Source organism: Phycodurus eques, chromosome 19, assembly GCF_024500275.1.
Source record: "Phycodurus eques isolate BA_2022a chromosome 19, UOR_Pequ_1.1, whole genome shotgun sequence".
Taxonomy (NCBI): Eukaryota; Metazoa; Chordata; class Actinopteri; order Syngnathiformes; family Syngnathidae; genus Phycodurus; species Phycodurus eques.
The window spans coordinates 6,675,555-6,694,211 of record NC_084543.1 but is presented as its reverse complement, the minus strand read 5'-3'; the positions used below and the strand labels follow the sequence as shown (position 1 = coordinate 6,694,211).

The 18,657-nt window shown below is 42.9% G+C and overlaps 1 protein-coding gene across 1 annotated transcript in view; it reads right to left on the bottom strand.

Annotated features, from left to right (window-relative positions):
* Nucleotides 1–1,839: 1,839 nt before the first annotated feature.
* ntn2 (netrin 2) overlaps nucleotides 1,840–18,657 on the bottom strand; it is a 45,817-nt gene continuing 28,999 nt past the window's right edge. Inside the window, exons 4-7 of the mRNA XM_061663954.1 lie at nucleotides 16,077–16,226; nucleotides 12,034–12,087; nucleotides 6,537–6,611; nucleotides 1,840–6,461 (exon numbers count right to left, since the gene is read on the bottom strand). Coding sequence (XP_061519938.1) covers nucleotides 6,076–6,461; nucleotides 6,537–6,611; nucleotides 12,034–12,087; nucleotides 16,077–16,226 — 665 coding nt within the window. The 3' untranslated portion in view covers nucleotides 1,840–6,075. The remainder of the gene's footprint in view (nucleotides 6,462–6,536; nucleotides 6,612–12,033; nucleotides 12,088–16,076; nucleotides 16,227–18,657) is intronic.

The window sequence follows — 18,657 nt, the reverse complement described above, 5'->3', positions numbered from 1 at the left end:
TTTGTCAGTGGGGTGTGGTTTCGTGCATTTAGCAGACATGCGCACAGCGTTTGAGAGCATAGTTTAATTTTTTTTTTGCAATTTTGAAGCCTCATTCTAAGTGCTTTACGATGTTTTTTAATCATAATCCAATTTGGCAGGGTTCTGAACAAAACCACACCCAATTTAAAAACTTGACTCCTCCCCAGAACCACTGTTTTGCCATAATATTCACATACACTGTACACTAAACTGCGGGTAAAAAAAATGTTTTTTTCAACCAACGTGACCCGATTTGTGGGAAAATCTCCTTGTCCCTGAACAGCACTAATAATGAATGCATGCAGGTGCTATCTGTGCAATCTCTAACAATCTGTTCCTGTCACTGACTCCCACATAGGACCATAAAGCACTGTCCATTAAGTTAAAAATGTTGACCGGTTAAAGAAGCTGGCACAACAAGTACATGGCGGACAGGATGTCCGAGACAGATGCGTTTGATGGTTAAGGTATACAAATATCCAGACAAGACTTGGTAGCTTAGGCCAAGGGGGGATTTGAATGATAAATGGTTGCTTTCCAGCAGGAGGAGGATTTTGTTTGGATAGAAATTGGGAATTTGGGGAGCGACGACCACGTAGGTGACAGAGTGAAATACAAGGGGATAAAAAAAAAAAAAAAAAAAACCTTCCTGCTTTGGACCAGACTTTGATTGGAGGGTTAGGTTTCCACAGAGGTGAAGCACACTGGTGTGCCTCAAAGTTTATTTACAGAGCTTTTGGTCTTGCTCCGTTCACAGAGGAGGGGAGCTACTCTATCCCTCATTCCCAACCAGTCGATCCCCAGTGAGAGGAAACGCTGGAGCGCCGCCCGATGCACTCGCGAGCATTTTTTTTTTTTCCTACGGGAAAGCCGTATTCATGTTAATTTCCGCAGCCCGCTATTAACGAGACAGACCATCAACAAGGCACACAGCTCATTAACTAATAATTTATTTTTTGTTTCATTTAAATGAAAAACTCAGTGGTTCATTGCCTCAAGGGGAAAAAAGTACAAGGAAGACTTGGTTATAGAAGTAAGGAGCAGGCTATGCACCAAAACAAAAGGCCGTGGATACTTCATGGAATGAGCGAGCCATTATTCCAGACATTCATATAACAGAAAGAGGTGGGGTCTATTCCATCTGTACTTCCACGGGTGGAATCAAAGGGTCCAACCATCCCTGTGTCACATACTACTTAGTCATCTTTACGCCCAGAGTTATTTACAATAGGGCGCTTGTCGTAGAAGCTTAAAGGAATACATTCTGCGTACCATGTGAAACATCTCCAGGCAGCGATGACAAAAGCACATGTTTCTTCTTTCGGCATCCGTGAAACATCATCAGATTTGTTTGTACAATACATGGACGCCAGTCATAAGGTGACGCCTCACGTGATGCAACAGAGGACGGCAGCCCGCCGCATATTTACAGCATGACAAGTGGGTAAAATGGGAGGAAAACAAGGAGGATACTTTATTTGGTACACCTGCACAAATCTGCTTTTGGAAGATAATTTCACCCTTTTCGATTGATTTAATAATTGCGGTTGTATTTTGCAGTACTTTAGAAATAAATCAATCTAATATTTAGATGCTAATTCTCCAATAGTTTGCGATACTGTGAAAAGCATGGGTGTCAAACTCAAGGGCCGCCCGATCATTTTATATGGCTCACTAAATCCATGTTGGCAAAAAATGTGCACCGAAATTGCAATTTTTCTTCACTTCAACTGGTTTTACAAGCATTTATTTTCACCAAGTCAGTTTTTGAATGTAAATTGGATAAGTAATGCACTATAATTTTGGCTTTGCCATGATTATTGCTACTACTATTTTCCATGACTTCTGATTTAAAATTACATTTTAGTCATATAATATACAGTATTTTATAACAATCAAATGCAGGGGCAATTTCATGTTTCGCTGCGGTGGGGTGGAATACTTGCACGTCCAAATACTGTACCGATGATGTTTTAGGTAACATTTTAACAATCAATTAAATATTTTTCCATGAATCAGTAATAGTGATCTGTCCACACATTGTCAATTCTTTTTTTTTTTAAACAGTAATGATCCATTTTAAATTGCTGAAAATAATAAAATAAATCTCTTCGGTCTCTTGAACGCTGTCTGAGAAGTGTTGAAAAATCCTACCTTTGAGACAGCTCTTCTACTGAATCTCACTCAAGTGTGCCAAACTCATTTTTGTCACAGGCCAAATACAGATTTCCTAAGAGGGCCAGTATGACTGTGAAACCATATAAATGTTTATGCACCTAATTTCTACACAACAAATGGATGGATAAATAGTTTTAAAATCAGAAGCCAAGGATACAGTAACAGTTTGTTCAACTATTGTTCAAGTTACTGTACAAAAAAGGGGTTTGGTAAACAATATTTTTTTTTTTATTACATATGACAATTTTTAATTTTGGTGCAAATTTTAGCAATAATCATGGAAGTTGATGCCCGTGATTTGCTTTCGTGGGCCACATAAAATGATGTGGTGGGTCGGATCTGTCCCCCGGGCCTTGAGTTTGACACCTGTACATTAGATTGTGCAAGTGTACCCGCTGTAATGTTGCGGGTAGTGAGCGTACATACAAAATAGCTTCAAAAGCGTCTAAAGCAATGAGGGCGCAGAGCGTGATGTGCATATCACTTGTTTACTTGCGTTGAATAATTAGACACACACACGAACCTATTCTCACACACATACACACACCTGTGAATGCTATAAAAAGCAGTGGCGGAAGAAACAACGCAAAAGCACGAAAGTGGCTGGCTTCTTTTGCCAAGCTTTGGGTCTTGTTAATGAAAAACAACAGGACGGCTCTCCCCATGAGGCTGACTAAAAAGACGAGAAAACATCTGGCACGCTCTTATCTTCGCGTCAACGTTCAGGGTGGGCACTTGAGCGAGAGCCAGAGAGACGTGAAGAGAGATGCCAAAATATGGCACAGTCATATTGTTGCGAAATGAGCTCCAGATACAGAGTAAAATAGCTCTGCTTAACCAGTTATTAGTAGAAATACAAACAAGTTACCGTTTGTACGAAACTGCAATTACAGTGGAACCTCCAAAGTTGCACGTATCAAAAATCACATGACGCATGATTGCCTTCAGGTCAATGAGGATCTAAAGAATTAACTCAACAACTCTTTTTTTTTTTTTTTGCTTTTTCTTTGGCTTTGTGTGTGTGTGATGCAGATAACAGTGATTGCAAAAGTGTGATGATAACCATTCAATTATCTATTTCTATACCACTTATCCTCATTAGAGTTGCAGGTGAGATGAAGCCTAATCGCTGGACTTGTCGGCAGTCAATGTCAGGGCACAAACAGACAAACAACCATTCACACTCACATTCAAACCTATGGACAATGGAGAGTCTTCAATTAACCTAACAGGCATTTTTTGGGGGGAATGTTGGGAATCAATTACATCAAAAAATTAATCTATCCATCACAAGCCAACATAAATGGGTAAGACTAGCATGTGAATGACCAGAGAAGCTTGGAGACAATTTATTTTCTTGTACGTTACGTGTCTGTCGGGTGCCTTCAATGGCCAAGTCATTTTAATTTCTTTGACTTTTATCGTACTGACCCTGTAGAGCGAATTCAGAGATTTGTTTCTGATTACATTATACATGTTTAAAGATGATTGCTGAAAACGTGCAAGGACTGAGAACTACGCAGTCCTGAATTGTGGAGAAATACCGTTAAAATGTTCCTCACCATTTCAGTTTTCCTGATTGTTTTGGGCGTGGCTAAAATGGCGTCCAGTGATGCACTTTGGTTTTCCGGTATGAGTCACCCCTCCCACACTATATAAGAACTTGAGCGTGTTCGTTCGCATCAGTTATCCAGCGCAATTGCGAATTACTCGCAGTTAGCTAGCTAGCTATGCCAACACGCCGAAACTGCCTCTTCCCTGAATGCCACAATTTACAGAACAGCTTGGCGTCGTTATTGAAATTCCTAAGCAAGGACGTGACGCCGAGGACGAGCCCGCCGCCCGTCCGTCAGGCGAGAGGAGCCCCGAAAGTCTGTTAGCTCGCTAGCTAGCTGCTGGCTACTGCCTCTTTTCTCAGGATATTTTTCATCCACTGTAGGCTTTCAGCAGATACATTTTTGTGGCTCAAACATATAGGGATGCGCATGCATTAAGAAAGTTGCTAGACAAAATAGCATCCATTTTGAAGCCTCATTTTTATACTTGGTATGTTTTTTTTCCAGCAATAACATTTGGCAGGGTTGTTAAAAACACCCTTCTCAGTGCTTTGTCAAATTTAGAAGACATTTATTGTCACGTTACAGCAACTTTATCTCGTCTTTACACTTGTATGACATGAATGTTAAAATGTTACCTACGACACCATCTGTACAGTCATAAATGTTTTGTGAACGGATTCCTTCACGTTACATTATATTTCCTATGTGGAGGTTCCACTGTAATTGTCATTGGAGCCCTGGGCATGATGCCGTGAAGTCATCAATTGTTGACAGGAACTTATTTTGGTTACGTTTGTTTTTGGATCAAACATTAAGAAGCAAAGTTCTTAGGGCGATCTAACACGATCAATACATTAGAGTGAGTCCTTCACAGTTTGACGTACATTCTCGGAGAGGAAAACGAGCGCTTACAGTGCGGAGTACAGTGCGCCACTCAGGAGATTTGGCAACCTCGATCTGCGCTGTCACTTATCTAAGACACTCAATACACAACATGCAAAAATGGCTCGGGGGGGGGGTGCTCGGCTGGCGCTTGGCTGATACGCAGCAGAGGAGAGAGTCTTTTGGAGGAAGGACAAGCCAAACACGCAGCCTCGGCCGAAGCCAAACAACCGCTAACTTTCAAGACATGCCTGTCAGCATGGACCTCAGAGTCAAACTTTTGTTTATCTTATACTGTAGACTGCAACGTGTAGAATGAAAGGCGGATAAAAAGCTGGAGAGCTACCAGACATTTTATTTTCAAATCTGACTTTCATAGTCTCTTAATTAAATTTAAAAACCCCACTGTGCTCATTTGGCAAAGGACGACAGGGGAGATAAGTTGGGAGGTGCTCGCATTGGTTTGGTTCTTGAGCGTCTCACTGTGAGGGGCTCGATGGACCGGCACAAACCACGAAAACGCTATCATAACAAAACACACGAGGAATGAATTGCGATGGTCTCATGTCACAATACAGTACGCTAAAAACGTTCCGGCCTCGTTCATTCAGACTAAATAGTCGGCTCGTTTAGCCCACTTTTGACGTAATTAAATTCTGCCAGTCACATGACACATCAGAAACGAATGCGCTCAAGACCACCGTCGAGTGGTCTCCTTCTGAAATACTAACCAGTTGTCCTTCTTCCCGCCAAAGCAATGTGTCATGCATGTTAACCCTTCGATGAGAGGGTCCAGCCAGGGAGAGGTGCGAAAATACCCTCAGAAATGTGACCCACAGTATGCCAACAGAATGCTCAGATGCTATGACAAGAGTATATAGTTGGATGAGATAACGGGAAAAGAAAATAAGCAGTGCGCTTGCATGAGTCCGGTCTTGTGGCAGCAGCAAGTTTTTTGTGGAAAATTCCAAAGAGTGTATTACAAAAAAAAAAAAAAATCCCGATTCAAAGACGTTCCTGCTGATGTCCGGTACCCAAAAAAGGTTGAACACCCCATTGCGACTGGAGATGATTCCTTGGACTTCATTGCTGCTTCTAAAAATCCTTTGGGAAGACTTTTTGAAGGAGTAGTGGTTGGAAACGGAGCGGTTGGTTGGCACCAAAGTCATCACCGATGGTGGGAACGCTGTCTGCTTTTGTCTACACTTCATACCCTTTTTAAGGGTCCCTTTTTAAGGCAAACCATAGGACGAGAAAGACGTGACATTACAAAAAAATAAAAAGGAAAATAATTATACATTATACACAATATGTGGTCCTTAAAACTGGTAGGGTACATGCAGTCTTGGTAATGTGCAGCGTTCCCATGATGGAAGGGACTGGGTCAGGGTTCATGGAGGTGGAGGAAGAGGTAGGTTTCCGCGGCACTCCCCCATCACGCTTTACCGCACTTCCCCTTCTTCTCTTTGCGCTGGAACTTCCTCAGTCGTCTCGTCCAAACGTCCCTCCACTGGATCACCAGGCTGTTCTTATCAGCCAGCAGGCCCGCGCGTTCCGCCCCCGGGTTGGAGGTTCCCCCGCCGGGTCCGACCCCAGGCCCCGCCCCCGGGCTCGTCCCACCGTCACTGCCGCCCATAACCAGGAAGCGCTTGCTCATCTGGATCTTAGGACACTTGCAGGCCAGGTCCTTCATGTGCACCCAAAGGATGTTGTCCCCTCGCTTTAAGGGCTCGCCGCGACTCTTGTACACTGACATGACGTTGACAGAAAATTTGGCCCAGTCACCGACCGTCTCCATGTCCAGCACGTTCACTTGCACCGCTGAGGACACATTCGACAACAACCTCAGGTCAACAATGCCACTGCTAACATTACATTACGATAGTGAACACTTACCATAATCCTTTTTGCAGTATTTCTTCATGTTGATCTTCAGGTTGCCCTTCACCGGTTTGCAGTAGGACTCACAGTCTACAAAAACACCATGAATAAAAAAGAAAAAGCAAAAAATATATATTAAAGCTCAACAACAACAAAAGGCTCAATTTAGTCAAATACTTCTGAGGTTTTACCATTTGAAACTTTGACCCAGATTAACATGTTTTTTTACATTTTTAACGTGTTTTTTTTTTTAAATAAGAAAAATAGCACTGTATAATTTTGTACTTTAGAAAAAAAAAAGATTAAATACAATGCAAACAGTTAAACAATTTGTACAACGCATACATATCAGCTACACATAGATTTGATGACAAAACGCAGAAGACGACTGTCGCAACCGACCTGCAGTAATAGTCGTTTTTTCGCTGAGGATAAAGAATATATGCCTGTGAGTATTGTTGTATTGTCTGTCTGCATGTGTTGCTACCCTTTGTGTTCAAATATAAGCTGTTGAAAGGTTGACAACTACCGCAATATCGATGCTAGTTTCCAATGGCGTTTCCCATTAAGTGCTAGTATAAAGCCGCTGGTCTTTTGTAAGGCAAAGTTATGCAGTTTGGTTAAAAACACCACATGTATTTCCCTTTGTTTTATGATTAGTTTTACAGTAATCTTCCACTGAGAGTGGCAATAAACAGCTCCTAGAACGCACTTGTCCTCTTTTGAAGATTTGGTCACTATCTGTCAAACTGCAGCTTGCTGTAAAGTTTGCCGCCAGCAACTCGCGAATCAAAGCAGAAAATCGGCCGATGGCTTGTATCTAGAAAAACTGATGTCGGGTCACTCATACGTCGAGGTACCTGACTGCCAAAATGGAAAAATATTCTCTGAAAATGACCTGCATCATCTAATATCTCTCAACACATACAAAAGGTCGCATTCTCATGAACCTGGAGTTGTGGAGCAAGCCAAGGACGGAACTCATAAATTGAGGGCAAATGTGCTTATTCAAGTGAAAACCAGCAGTTGTTATTTTTAATTTGAGAGAAAACTTCCTTTGTTTCTGGCTCTTTCTCATTACATAATGGCAAGCATGTCATTTCCAAACACAAATTAATTTAAAGAGCTCATATTGGATTACATGGCAAGGAGTCCAACGATGATGTTAAGATTAGCGTGGCTATTTTGTGTGGAAGAAAAACAACATCTGACATGGACAAAAAGCAGTGCCGAAAGGCAGGTGAACCATAGCAGAGGACTCAAAGTGTTAAGCTTGACATGTTTTCTAGGTTGTTGAGAAAAGACAGAGCGAGGTGGAAGCAGGTCGTGCTTGGATGGGGCGAGTGGGCCTTGGGTGCCTGTGCGAAGCCCGAGACCACACATTGGCCAGATACATATTAAAAACTTTTTCTTTGCCTCAGTCGTCCTGCTCGTTAATCTACAATGGAAACGTACGCTTCCCACCAAGTTTCTCATCCTGAAAGCTGCATAGAGAAAAATGCCAATAATTTCATTTTATATGGAGAGCCCTCAAGCAAGCTGGAGGGAACGCACATCTTCCTCTGTATGTTTGATTTTTTATCAAAATTCTAATTGTTGCATGATGATGAAAAGAGGGAGGAGGCGGGAGATTATATGAACTATTCAAAACAGATGAGCACTATCACTTTGTAAATGTGAAACAATGCTGAATTGTTGTATTTGCGGTTTTAAAAAAAGACACCTGACAATGATGAGTGGCAAGATAAAAGGCGATTCAAAAATCATTTCCCACGTTTGAAGTCAGGCATCTTGAGGGGACACGGGAAACTGACTGTGCTGCCTGCTTGGAATGTCGAGAGTACGAAACGGAGAACCCGCATGCTGGTAAACTGGACCGGGTCCTTGTAGTCTCACTGGTTTTGTAAGGAAAACCAGCCGGTCACGTCGCCTACCAAAGTAAATCACTCAAAAGTGACCACATACAAAACACCCGAATTGCATGCGAGTCAGGGTGTTGCATCGTTTTTTGTTTTTTTTTGGGTGTAGGGAGGAAAGATGGATGCAGCAAATGAAGGTGTTTAGGAAGGAACAGAAGACCAAGGAAGTCATAAAAATGTTCAGCAGGTTTGGCTGTCTATCAATGAGCAGGAGATTTTATAAGGCACATAGAGGAGAGGAGAGGAGAGAAAAGAAAGGGAAGGGGAAAAAAAAAGACCTTTAATAACTATGTTGGAATGGTGTTTCCACGCCCTGCTCAACTGTCAATCAAACACCACTACTTCGACCTGGGAAAATGAATGCTGCTTAAGCTGGCATTTTTCTTATGCTTCTGCTCCCGATAATTAGAATATAGTGTAGTCCGCTGGGTCACCGGGCTTTTAAACGCACTCTAAAGCGGCCATACCCGTGTGACGCCCCGGTCCACACGCTTGCTGTCAAGGGAGACTTTTTTCACCCCCCTCGCTCTTCCGCCTTTGCTCTATGACTTGCACACACTCATGGCCAACAACGAGACACTCTAAAAGCGGCCACGACTCATGTTGGATGTCCAACTGCGTCACTGCGTGGGTGCTGTTTTAGCCACAATCCCACCCCCCCCCAAAACAAATAAGGGTGAAAAACAGTGTAACGCTATATCTTCGCAATTCACTACTACATGGTTCTTAGAGTGCACATTTTCCTAAATATTAATGATAATTAAACATGACTACGTGTACCCCTAAATTTCATAGGAATTAAAAAGGATCTTCGAGGAAAAGTTAGCAAATTTTATGATAAGTTCATATATTTTAAAGAAAAAAGTTTCAATGTTATAAACAAGATTGATGTAATACGGCACAAACAGATCTTTTAATTGGCCTAAACTTACAAAGAGAGGAGTAATTGCTTTATTAAGTCTGTTTTATTGGCACGCTGGTCCCCATATGTAGCTATGCAAATTGTTGTTGTTGGTTTTTTTTTAATGATACAACATAATAATTCATTACAAATTATTTTGAAGACACAGGGTGTGAAGAAATTCCCAACTGTTGCTTTAAAAATCTTAGCATTCGAAAAGTCTTTTCATTATAGGTGAACTTGCGGTTTCATATGCAGCTCATTATCATGAACGTGTGCCTGCAACTGTGACAGGCATGCATTTGTATGAGAAGTGCATGGATTTCATTACAGCGACGCCAAATATGTGCGCGTTGCTTCTTGTATAATGCGAGGTATACTGCGGTTGGCCCCCGAGGTATTGGTGGTGAAACGTTGGCAGGGGAACAGCAAGAGCGCGTTTTCCCATGAGGAGCCACTTTTCACCTGGAAAAGCTCTCGCGAAAAGAAAAAAATAAATAAATCGGCCACTGACCCAGTGAAAACATGCACAATTGGCTGAGGGCTTCGATGTTTTTGCCGCCTTGAAGCCTTTTCTCTGCTACGACAAGGACAAATTGCATCCTCCGCCCCTTCCACACAAAACCAACATTTCGGACAGTCAAGTTTAAGGAGAGCGAGAAAGACACGGATGGCGTATTTACGAGTGCCTGAGGAGAATTGCCTATGGGATTTTGAACATTTTCCCAGGGAGGCAGCAAACAACACAAAAGACGTTGATTGTTCAATTGTGATATGTTGAAAAACTCAAAGGGAAATGAAAACTTATTTCAGAACATCCTGAAAAATCAATGGCAATTTATACTGAAAAGGCCATGCAGGAGACTGAAGACAGCAAATGCAATGTTATTGTGTGATTGTTGTTTTTCTACAGTTCATTTGAGATTACAGTTTCAAATTCAGTTATGGAAGCACATAGTTATTTCGGTTAGAACTCTTAAGGCCTTATTTGATAAGATCCCAAATAGCAAGCGCTAAATTGCATGTTCACTCACTCGAGTAGTTTGCACATGCTGTTAGCAACAGATGTAAAAGTAGTGGAGACATCTGCCTGTAAAAGAGGGTTTTGCGCTTCAGGTTGCTCTGATGGTTTTCACTATAGAAAATTTGGTACAGCACCGCAAACGCAAAAACCTAAGTCGTCCCGAGTGCCCACCCTGTATCACCATCCATTTTCTGTACCGCTTATTCTCACTAGGGTCGCGGGCGTGCTAGAGCCTATCCCAGCTATCTTCGGGCGAGAGGCGGGGTACACCCTGAACCGGTCGCCAGCCAATCGCGGGGCACATATGAACAAACAACCATTTGCGCACACATTCACACCGAAGAGCAATCAGAGTCCTCAACCAATCCTGTATAACATTGCATTTAAAAGTTAGGACAGTATGCTGAAAAAACTGTTCTGGGAAAAGGCCAGCACCAATGGTGTCAGTGCGCTGAAATGACCCAGATACAAAAAAAGTCAGAGTTAAAAGGGGTTTTGTCGTAGGGGATATGGCATGACTCCTTCTTGTGACTAGCTCCAAGTTTGCCCTTTAAGAAGCTCCAAAATGCATCGCTTAATAGACGATATGTTCCGAATATTTTTGTTTCTGGCATTTCAAAAATACTTACTGAAAAGGTCTTCGTGCCGTCTCTCATTTTGCATTTGACATCGCTTAACATGCTGGTTTGCACCTGCCTTTCAGTCACGGTATCTAAAGACGCAAAATCAGCCAGCGCAATTCGTCTTAGGTTTTATAAATCCCATTGAGCGTGCTAAATTCACTATTTGCATATACTCCTTCAAGAACACACAAAATTAACTGCGTGACAATTTTGCTCGTTTTGGCAGATACAATCCTGGATGCGCCCAGCGAGTAGATCAGCATCCACATTTGTAAACAAGCCCTGAGACTCTGACTTGATGACTCTTGCATCACTTTATATCTGTTTGTCATATCTACAGTAATTAATGCATCATTGTATAAGGACTCACAGTGAGTAGAATGTATTTAGTTTGATCTCAGAGATTGCACTGTATTTTTATTACAAATCATCATCTTGTTGAACTGTTAGACAAGAGCATGTTGTTGTCTTGTATGGAATGACAAGATGTATCCAATATTGATTTGTACCACTGCTCGTTTTCAATGAAACTGAGGAAGAAAAAAACAAAACCTTCCACAGTGGAACCTATGCCCATTAAATCAATAACATTTCCAAATCAACTTTAATCAAGAAGGGAAAATAAGGGTATTCGAGCGGAGAATTTGGGGGGTTCAAGGGAGAAACTGAACCAATTTCCTCCCAAGTCGGTTGCCAAAAGTCTTTTCACGCCTCAAAACGCTTCCTTCCACTTTATCTACCACGTACGCTGTAACCAATCACCTCTGCTGCTTGTTGGCCGGCCTTGTCATTGGAGCTGCGGCGATGCTTAGAGCGCCTGCGGGCTCGAGGTCAAAGAAACTTGGCCGAGGACTTGGGGATTTCGAGACAAAGGGGGGAAAAAAATTGTCTGGGCCAAAGCACTTCAAAAAGGAGGCGCCCCACCCTCCATTAATATTTATTCCACACCTTCAAACTGGAGCCCAGAAATATGAAAAAAAAAAAAATGTTTTTGTTCCTCTCGTGAAGTAGTGGAGGGGCGGGGTGCAACCGAGTGTACACCAACCTGCTGGCTCCTCTGTGCTGCTCACCACAGCTGTGGGGTTCGCCACGGGGATCTCTGAAACAGACAAGGAAAACGTTTGGTTCTCTGCTGAAACATAAATCCTCACCTTTCAGTGATGCTGTCAGTCAGCAGGCAAACAGAATGACATTACCAGGTGAGATTGAAGATATGTACGTCAGCTGGAGCAGTTCAGAATCAATCATTTAATAACATGATAAAACAAAACGATGAAATAAAATACATCATATCCCCTAGAGATGCTGACTCTTAAACGTATTAATGTGTGCAGATTGCTACAAACGTGCATTCCTTGTCAAATTTGGCTGTAACAAGATTTGCTCTGATCGACCAATCAGAAGACAGAAAAATACTGATGAATGATGACAAATTTGAAATCTAATTGTTTAGGCACTATCTTAGTTAACTTACAGTTTAAGTTACATGGAACAGGACTCCTGATTCTGAAGGCCCTGAGCAGATTGACATGGTAAAGCATTTAATAATCCTGCCTGTCACGATATGTGACTGCCATAGATAGATAGAATATTTGCACAAAAGAAATAATAATTTCAGACCGCAGCACACTAATGTGGTGCGACACTGGTTGGGAATCACTGATGTAAACTTTGTAAAGTTATCTTCAAGGCAGAAGTATTGATTATAGCTGGGTCTCATACAACAGTGCAGGTGTACTTAATATTGTGGACCCTGATTGTATGAGGCGGGAAGGGAGACTATCCAAGTCTGGTCAAAACATACAAATACGCAGATTAACCAAGACGATGAAAGGAAAACAGGCTTAAAGAAACTGCATTGTAACAATGAACCGATGGCATGGTTTTGCTCATTTGACGTACAAAGAACAGTCAAAGATAGATGTGACAAAAAGAATCCAATCCAGAGATGTAAAATCCCATATTTGATACAGCTCATCTTCTTCTGTTCTGTGGCAAAGTCAACATCGTGTAATCTACCACAAGCATGCACAGACAGATGGACAGATGGCAAGGAGGCAATTTGGTTTTGGATCAACTTGAGACAGATGCAGCCCTCAATCCCCCCCTCGCCCCCCACCCTTTCCAGTCCTCTGGCTCTCCCAAAAGTGCCTCATGGAACCCCTCGAGGACCTCTTCCAATTATATGCAACATTCCAAAATAACGACGAACAACAACTATAAACAGTTCTTTAGCTGCGGACGTTTGATTGGATGTGATTAGATGCTCCAAACCAAGCCAGTGTGACATGTTGCTCTTCGAAGGCCGTTTTGACTCACAAGGAACTGTTATAAATCAGTAGTAAAATCATGGATGACAGCAAATAAGGTCATTACAGCATATTAAAAAGGAGGTGGTGGTGGTGGTGGTGGGGGGGGGGGGGGGTGAGTTCTGGTGGCTAATTTGACTCCACCACATCTAGTGAAACACAATGAGAGGATCAGTGTGATCAGCGATGCTGCCATCTAAAATACTAATTGGCTGCTTAACAACCTTGTCTTCTGTCTTGGGGCGCAACAGGAGCAAAGATGCTCCCCATGAGGCCATATTGTCACACACAAAGTTTTCAATAAGCCTTAATGTATGCATGTGCCTAATACACACGTATACAAACAGTTCCTTTTGGTCCCTGGACGGTTCAGTGGCACACAAATGGTCGGAGTCTGCCATCCATGATCATAGTTCTTTCTCCTCGCCTGTTGGCCATCTGCTCCGGAGCTGCAATGCGAGAGAAACAACACTGCACCATGTGGCACCACGTGGCGCCGTGCGGCATGGCGCAGCGTGATGTTGCATCGGCAAAGGTCGTTTCTGAGAGTTTGTGTGCCTGGTACAGTCTGCTTGCCCTTCACCACACATGACAGCAAGCCAGAAAATTCTCGAGAATTTTGTGGCATAACCACCAGAATGCAGACTGAAGGAAGACATTTGGTGGGCCGGTTTTCTGAAGAGAAACAAGTGGAAGGCTTTCGCTAATTACCCAACTACATTCAGTGTAATGGTGAGAAAATTTTTATTTTTGTCTTGGTCCCGACCTCCTGAGAATAGCAAGTGTTCACTGTACATAATTTCAGAATGTAGGAATGTCATCATTAAGTTTGCACAGCCCCAGAATCAAAAGTGGTACGATACTGCTGTCCTCCTGAAACCAGAAGCGGCTTGCCATCATCAACTAACTTAACCAACTGAACCTGTGTAAGAAATTAGCCTGTTAACCTTGATTGGCTTTTCATATTGTCATGCAGCAATCCTAGGAAAAACGGCGTAAGAAGCCTCTAGGCCAGGCTTGTCCAAACTTTTTGCAAAGAGGGCCAGATTTGGTCAGATGAAAATGTATGGGGGCCGATCATTCGGCCTGACATTCCTCGAACTATTACCATTGTAAATTAACATATAAATATGTAACAATATCACTTTGCTGTCTGCAGCTTGGTCGATATTGCAAATGAGAATCTGTTTTCGATTACATTACCAGGATAGTTAAAGGTTAAAATATTAACAAATTAAATACAAATGAACTATTTTATGAAAGTTGACTGAAATTTTTATTTATTGATTTTGTTTTAGGCGGCACGGTGGACGACTGGTTAGAGCGTCAGCCTCACAGTTCTGAGGACCCGGGTTCAATCCCCGGCCCCGCCTGTGTGGAGTTTGCATGTTCTCCCCGTGCCTGCGTGGGTTTTCTCCGGGCACTCCGGTTTCCTCCCACATCCCAAAAACATGCATTCATTGGAGACTCTAAATTGCCCGTAGGCATGACTGTGAGTGCGAATGGTTGTCTGTTTCGATGTGCCCTGCGATTGGCTGGCAACCAGTTCAGGGCGTTCCCCGCCTCCTGCCCGATGACAGCTGGGATAGGCTCCAGCATGCCCGCGACCCTAGTGAGGAGAAGCGGCTCAGAAAATGGATGGATGGATGGATTTTGTTTTAACAAATCACATCCCAGTGCATTTTGACAAAGAATAGTATAGTGACTATACTATTGTCACATCAAATGACAGAAATTTGCCAAAACTGTGGTTTGATCATCACAAAAAAATCAATTCACTGAAACTTGTAGCTCGCCTTTGTAGAATTTTCATTTGAGTCACGGGCTCTTGTGAAAAAGCGCTGCTGTGCTATCAAAACAGCTTCCAGTGGCGTCAGTTTTTTGGCGCGTTCGTTCGGCGTTAGCTTGTCATAGTTAGCATGTTTCGTCTGGTAGTGCCTCTTAATATTAAATTCTTTGAAAACAGCCACAGTCACTTGGCAAATTAGGCAGACACAGTTGTTTCGTACACGGCGGCCCTCGTTGTCAACTTTCCTCTTTTTAGTTTCAGTTGCCATTTTAGAAATGGGCTAAAAACATACCACAGGGGTAAAAGTTCACACAGGGGTCACGCGATGAGAATGCAGCCACAGGTCTACTGCCACACTCTGGTGCAATATAAAATGACTTTTTTTTTGTATGTGTGTATTGTTTACTGTGGTAAACTCTGCTGGAGGGCCACATATTATTGATTTCATGACATGATGCTTCGGGCCGGAGGAAATTTGGACACGGGCCGGATTTGGCCCGCGGGCCGGACTTTGGGCATGCCTGCTCAAAGCTATACTGTAGTAATATGTTTCCATGTAGCTGGAAAACCACTACACAATGTTGCGTTTTGTAGAGTTCTCCACCTGAAAAACGTCCCTCTTCACTTGAAGTTTTCAGTGAGCTCTCAGCCACGATCACGTTGCGCTTTATCACGACTTTGCATCAGCTTGGCGCACATCCTCACATATGTTTTGGTCTTTCCTTTATGAAATTATCGTGGCATTTTCTGCGGCTGCCCAATCCCACAAAACACATGTACATTGGCTTGGCCGGTCAGAAGCCCAAAAGTGACTTGAGGCTACTTGAGACGTGTGCTTTAAATTATGTCCGCTAATATCCGTGACTTTAGCGAATGCTGCTTTTACTTTAGGTTACAACTTTTCCTAGCTATTGCATCTTTTATTAGATAATGTGCTCCGAGCTGAAATTGAACCACTACTGGGCCGAGCGCGTTTGTGCATTTACTCACTGATGCAGGGGGCGACGGGGGATCGGCTCTGCTGGTAGCCTTTGGCGCAGCGATTGCAGGTGATGCCGGTGACGCCGTCCTTGCAGGGGCACTGACCTGTGGTCTGGTTGCACGTCTTACCCGCTGCTCCCACAGGGTGGCAGTCACAGGCTGAGGGGGGGGGTAATTTGGTTGGGATAATTGGGAGAGCAGAGATAATGAAGTTAGAATTGATTTCTGAAACACATACTGGATGCCACCTATATTCTTTCTGGCCACCACATACATATTCAGATGCAATTCGAGATGAAAAATAGCCGCGTTCCTTAACGATAATGCTCAGGGTAGACTGACACTGTCAGAGAATTATTACATGTGTGAATCCTGAAGAGCACATTATTCTGCACCGAAATTCTTTATTTGTAATATTCCACCGACTTTTTTTGTCAATCCAATCCTTCCACATTTCTCATTTGATTCGAAAACTAATTCATATTTGTTAAGCGAACTAATCCTAGCAGGTGGCCGCGGCAGATCAACCTGACTTAAAAAAAGCAAACGAAGTGAGAGGGTAGGTAAAAAATAAGTAGAAAAGGGACTGCGACTCAGTCTGCATCTGGGATGATTGTTCTGGAGCCTGTCTGGTGACACATCACTTCTCGAAAGTGTTGCAAACCCTGGGCGAATGCCTAACATAAACAAGCAAAAACTCTTGGTAAGCTTGTTCTCACATGGGTTTTGGTTTAAAGAGCTATTAAATACATGTTTGTCCAATTCACTTATAGTTAGTTACACAGGATGTTCACTCGGTTCATAGGGACCGCGGTGAATGCAGGATGGAACCAGTGAATTTCAGGATGAGAAAAAGAGAGGGAGAGACAGAGCGACTTCCAAAGAGAACTTCCGGTGTGTTCAGAAGAGTAAACAACAGTGAATCTAAACCTTCTGCGATCATTTTGATTGAGTGCTTTGTAAACCAACTGCACCCATGCTGGGTTGGCTTTAAAGCCCTATAAATGTTTGGGCAAGAAAGACAACTGAAATAATGTACCACCAAGGAAACCCCAAGCCCAAAGGTGAACCACCCTATTCTGAACCCTCTAGCATTTGCTTGTATTTTTAAGATTTACATGTTAATTTTGGAAATATTAAAGAAATTGTTAACAGAAGCAAAAAGAACATTTTATGGGATCTTCTTTGGTCCCACCAGACCAGAAAGTGAAATAATTTTTGTGCAATTATGTGACTTTACAATGATCCAAATTGAGCAAACTATTTATTTGTAGTCAATCAAATGGATTATTTACCAATGACAAAAACGTAGCATTTGAATTCCAAGTGGGGATGGACTGACTGCCTTGGCTTTCACTTTTAGTCCCTGTTTTTTCTTTCTAGTCCTAACAGAACAGTTAGAAAAGGTCAACCTTACAAAAAAAAGATTAGAAAAGACAAAATGACTCGGACATAGAAAACCCTGGAACCCTCCACTTTTTTTCCGGGGCTTGCCAGGCAGCTGCTAACACGTCACGCTTTCTTTCCGTGACTTGATGGAAGTGTGAATGTGTTTATTTGCACCGGACATTTTTGAGCCACTAGAGCAGAGCGGCGTACGAGGGCCCACCTGTTGGCTGGAGCTTTTAAAAGGCTGAAACTGACCCAAGAAAGATCTGCCAGTGGAGGATTAACTACAGCTTAGATCCTCAGAAATGCGTTCTCCTTTTCTGGGCAAGGCCAGTCCAGTCCACAGGTGTCAAAGTGCTCGCGGACGTAAATCTGACGCCCTCAGAGTCCGTGCAAAATCCCCGCCATTCAGGTCACGCCGGCTCACCCGGAACAGTCGGGCTTTGATGGCATGGGTTAAGCGACTGACCCGCAGAGAAATATGGTGGCGCATGACACAAGGGTCAAGTCAGGAAGACTTTCTGCTGTAAAGAAAAGATGGTCCTTGCCACTCCGTGCCAACCGTGTCTCCTAATTCATCGGCCAGAGGCAACATCACCAGGTGCAGCAACATTTATGGCATTCCTGGAGTTCTGCCCTCATTAGTGGTAATGAAATCCAGCAGATTGGACCACTTACACATAGCTATGAATATGAACATCATTTAAAATGAGCCTCTGACTTATCATTTGTCATATGATAAAGAATCTTTGAAGTTCTTGATCAAAAATTCGACAGATAATCCTTCTTGGATTGACCCTATGGAATGATTTCACTTGCGTTAAATCAGCAGACACCCTTGGATTTGATGTGGTGTTTGGGGTCTGTGGGCCCGCCAGGACGCAAGAGTGGCAAATGGACGTCACTACTAGCTGGCTGGTGAGTGAACAGCATCAAGTCGTCCAGTTAGAGGAGGAACAAGAACATGAGTGAGAGCAGACCTTCTAAACAAAACAAACTCAGATTGTTAAAACATCAGAGTTTATAGTCTTTGTCCACCGTGTTCAGTAAACAACCTGGCAAATATGAGCAGGTCGTAAGGGTGATCAGGACGGTGGGGGTAGGGGTGTCAAACTCTGCCCCCTCCCTTTCTCCTCAAACATTTTTTTTTTCCTGAAGTTTTATGAGCGGGGGGGCTCGGGCCAGTTAAAAAGCAGTAAAA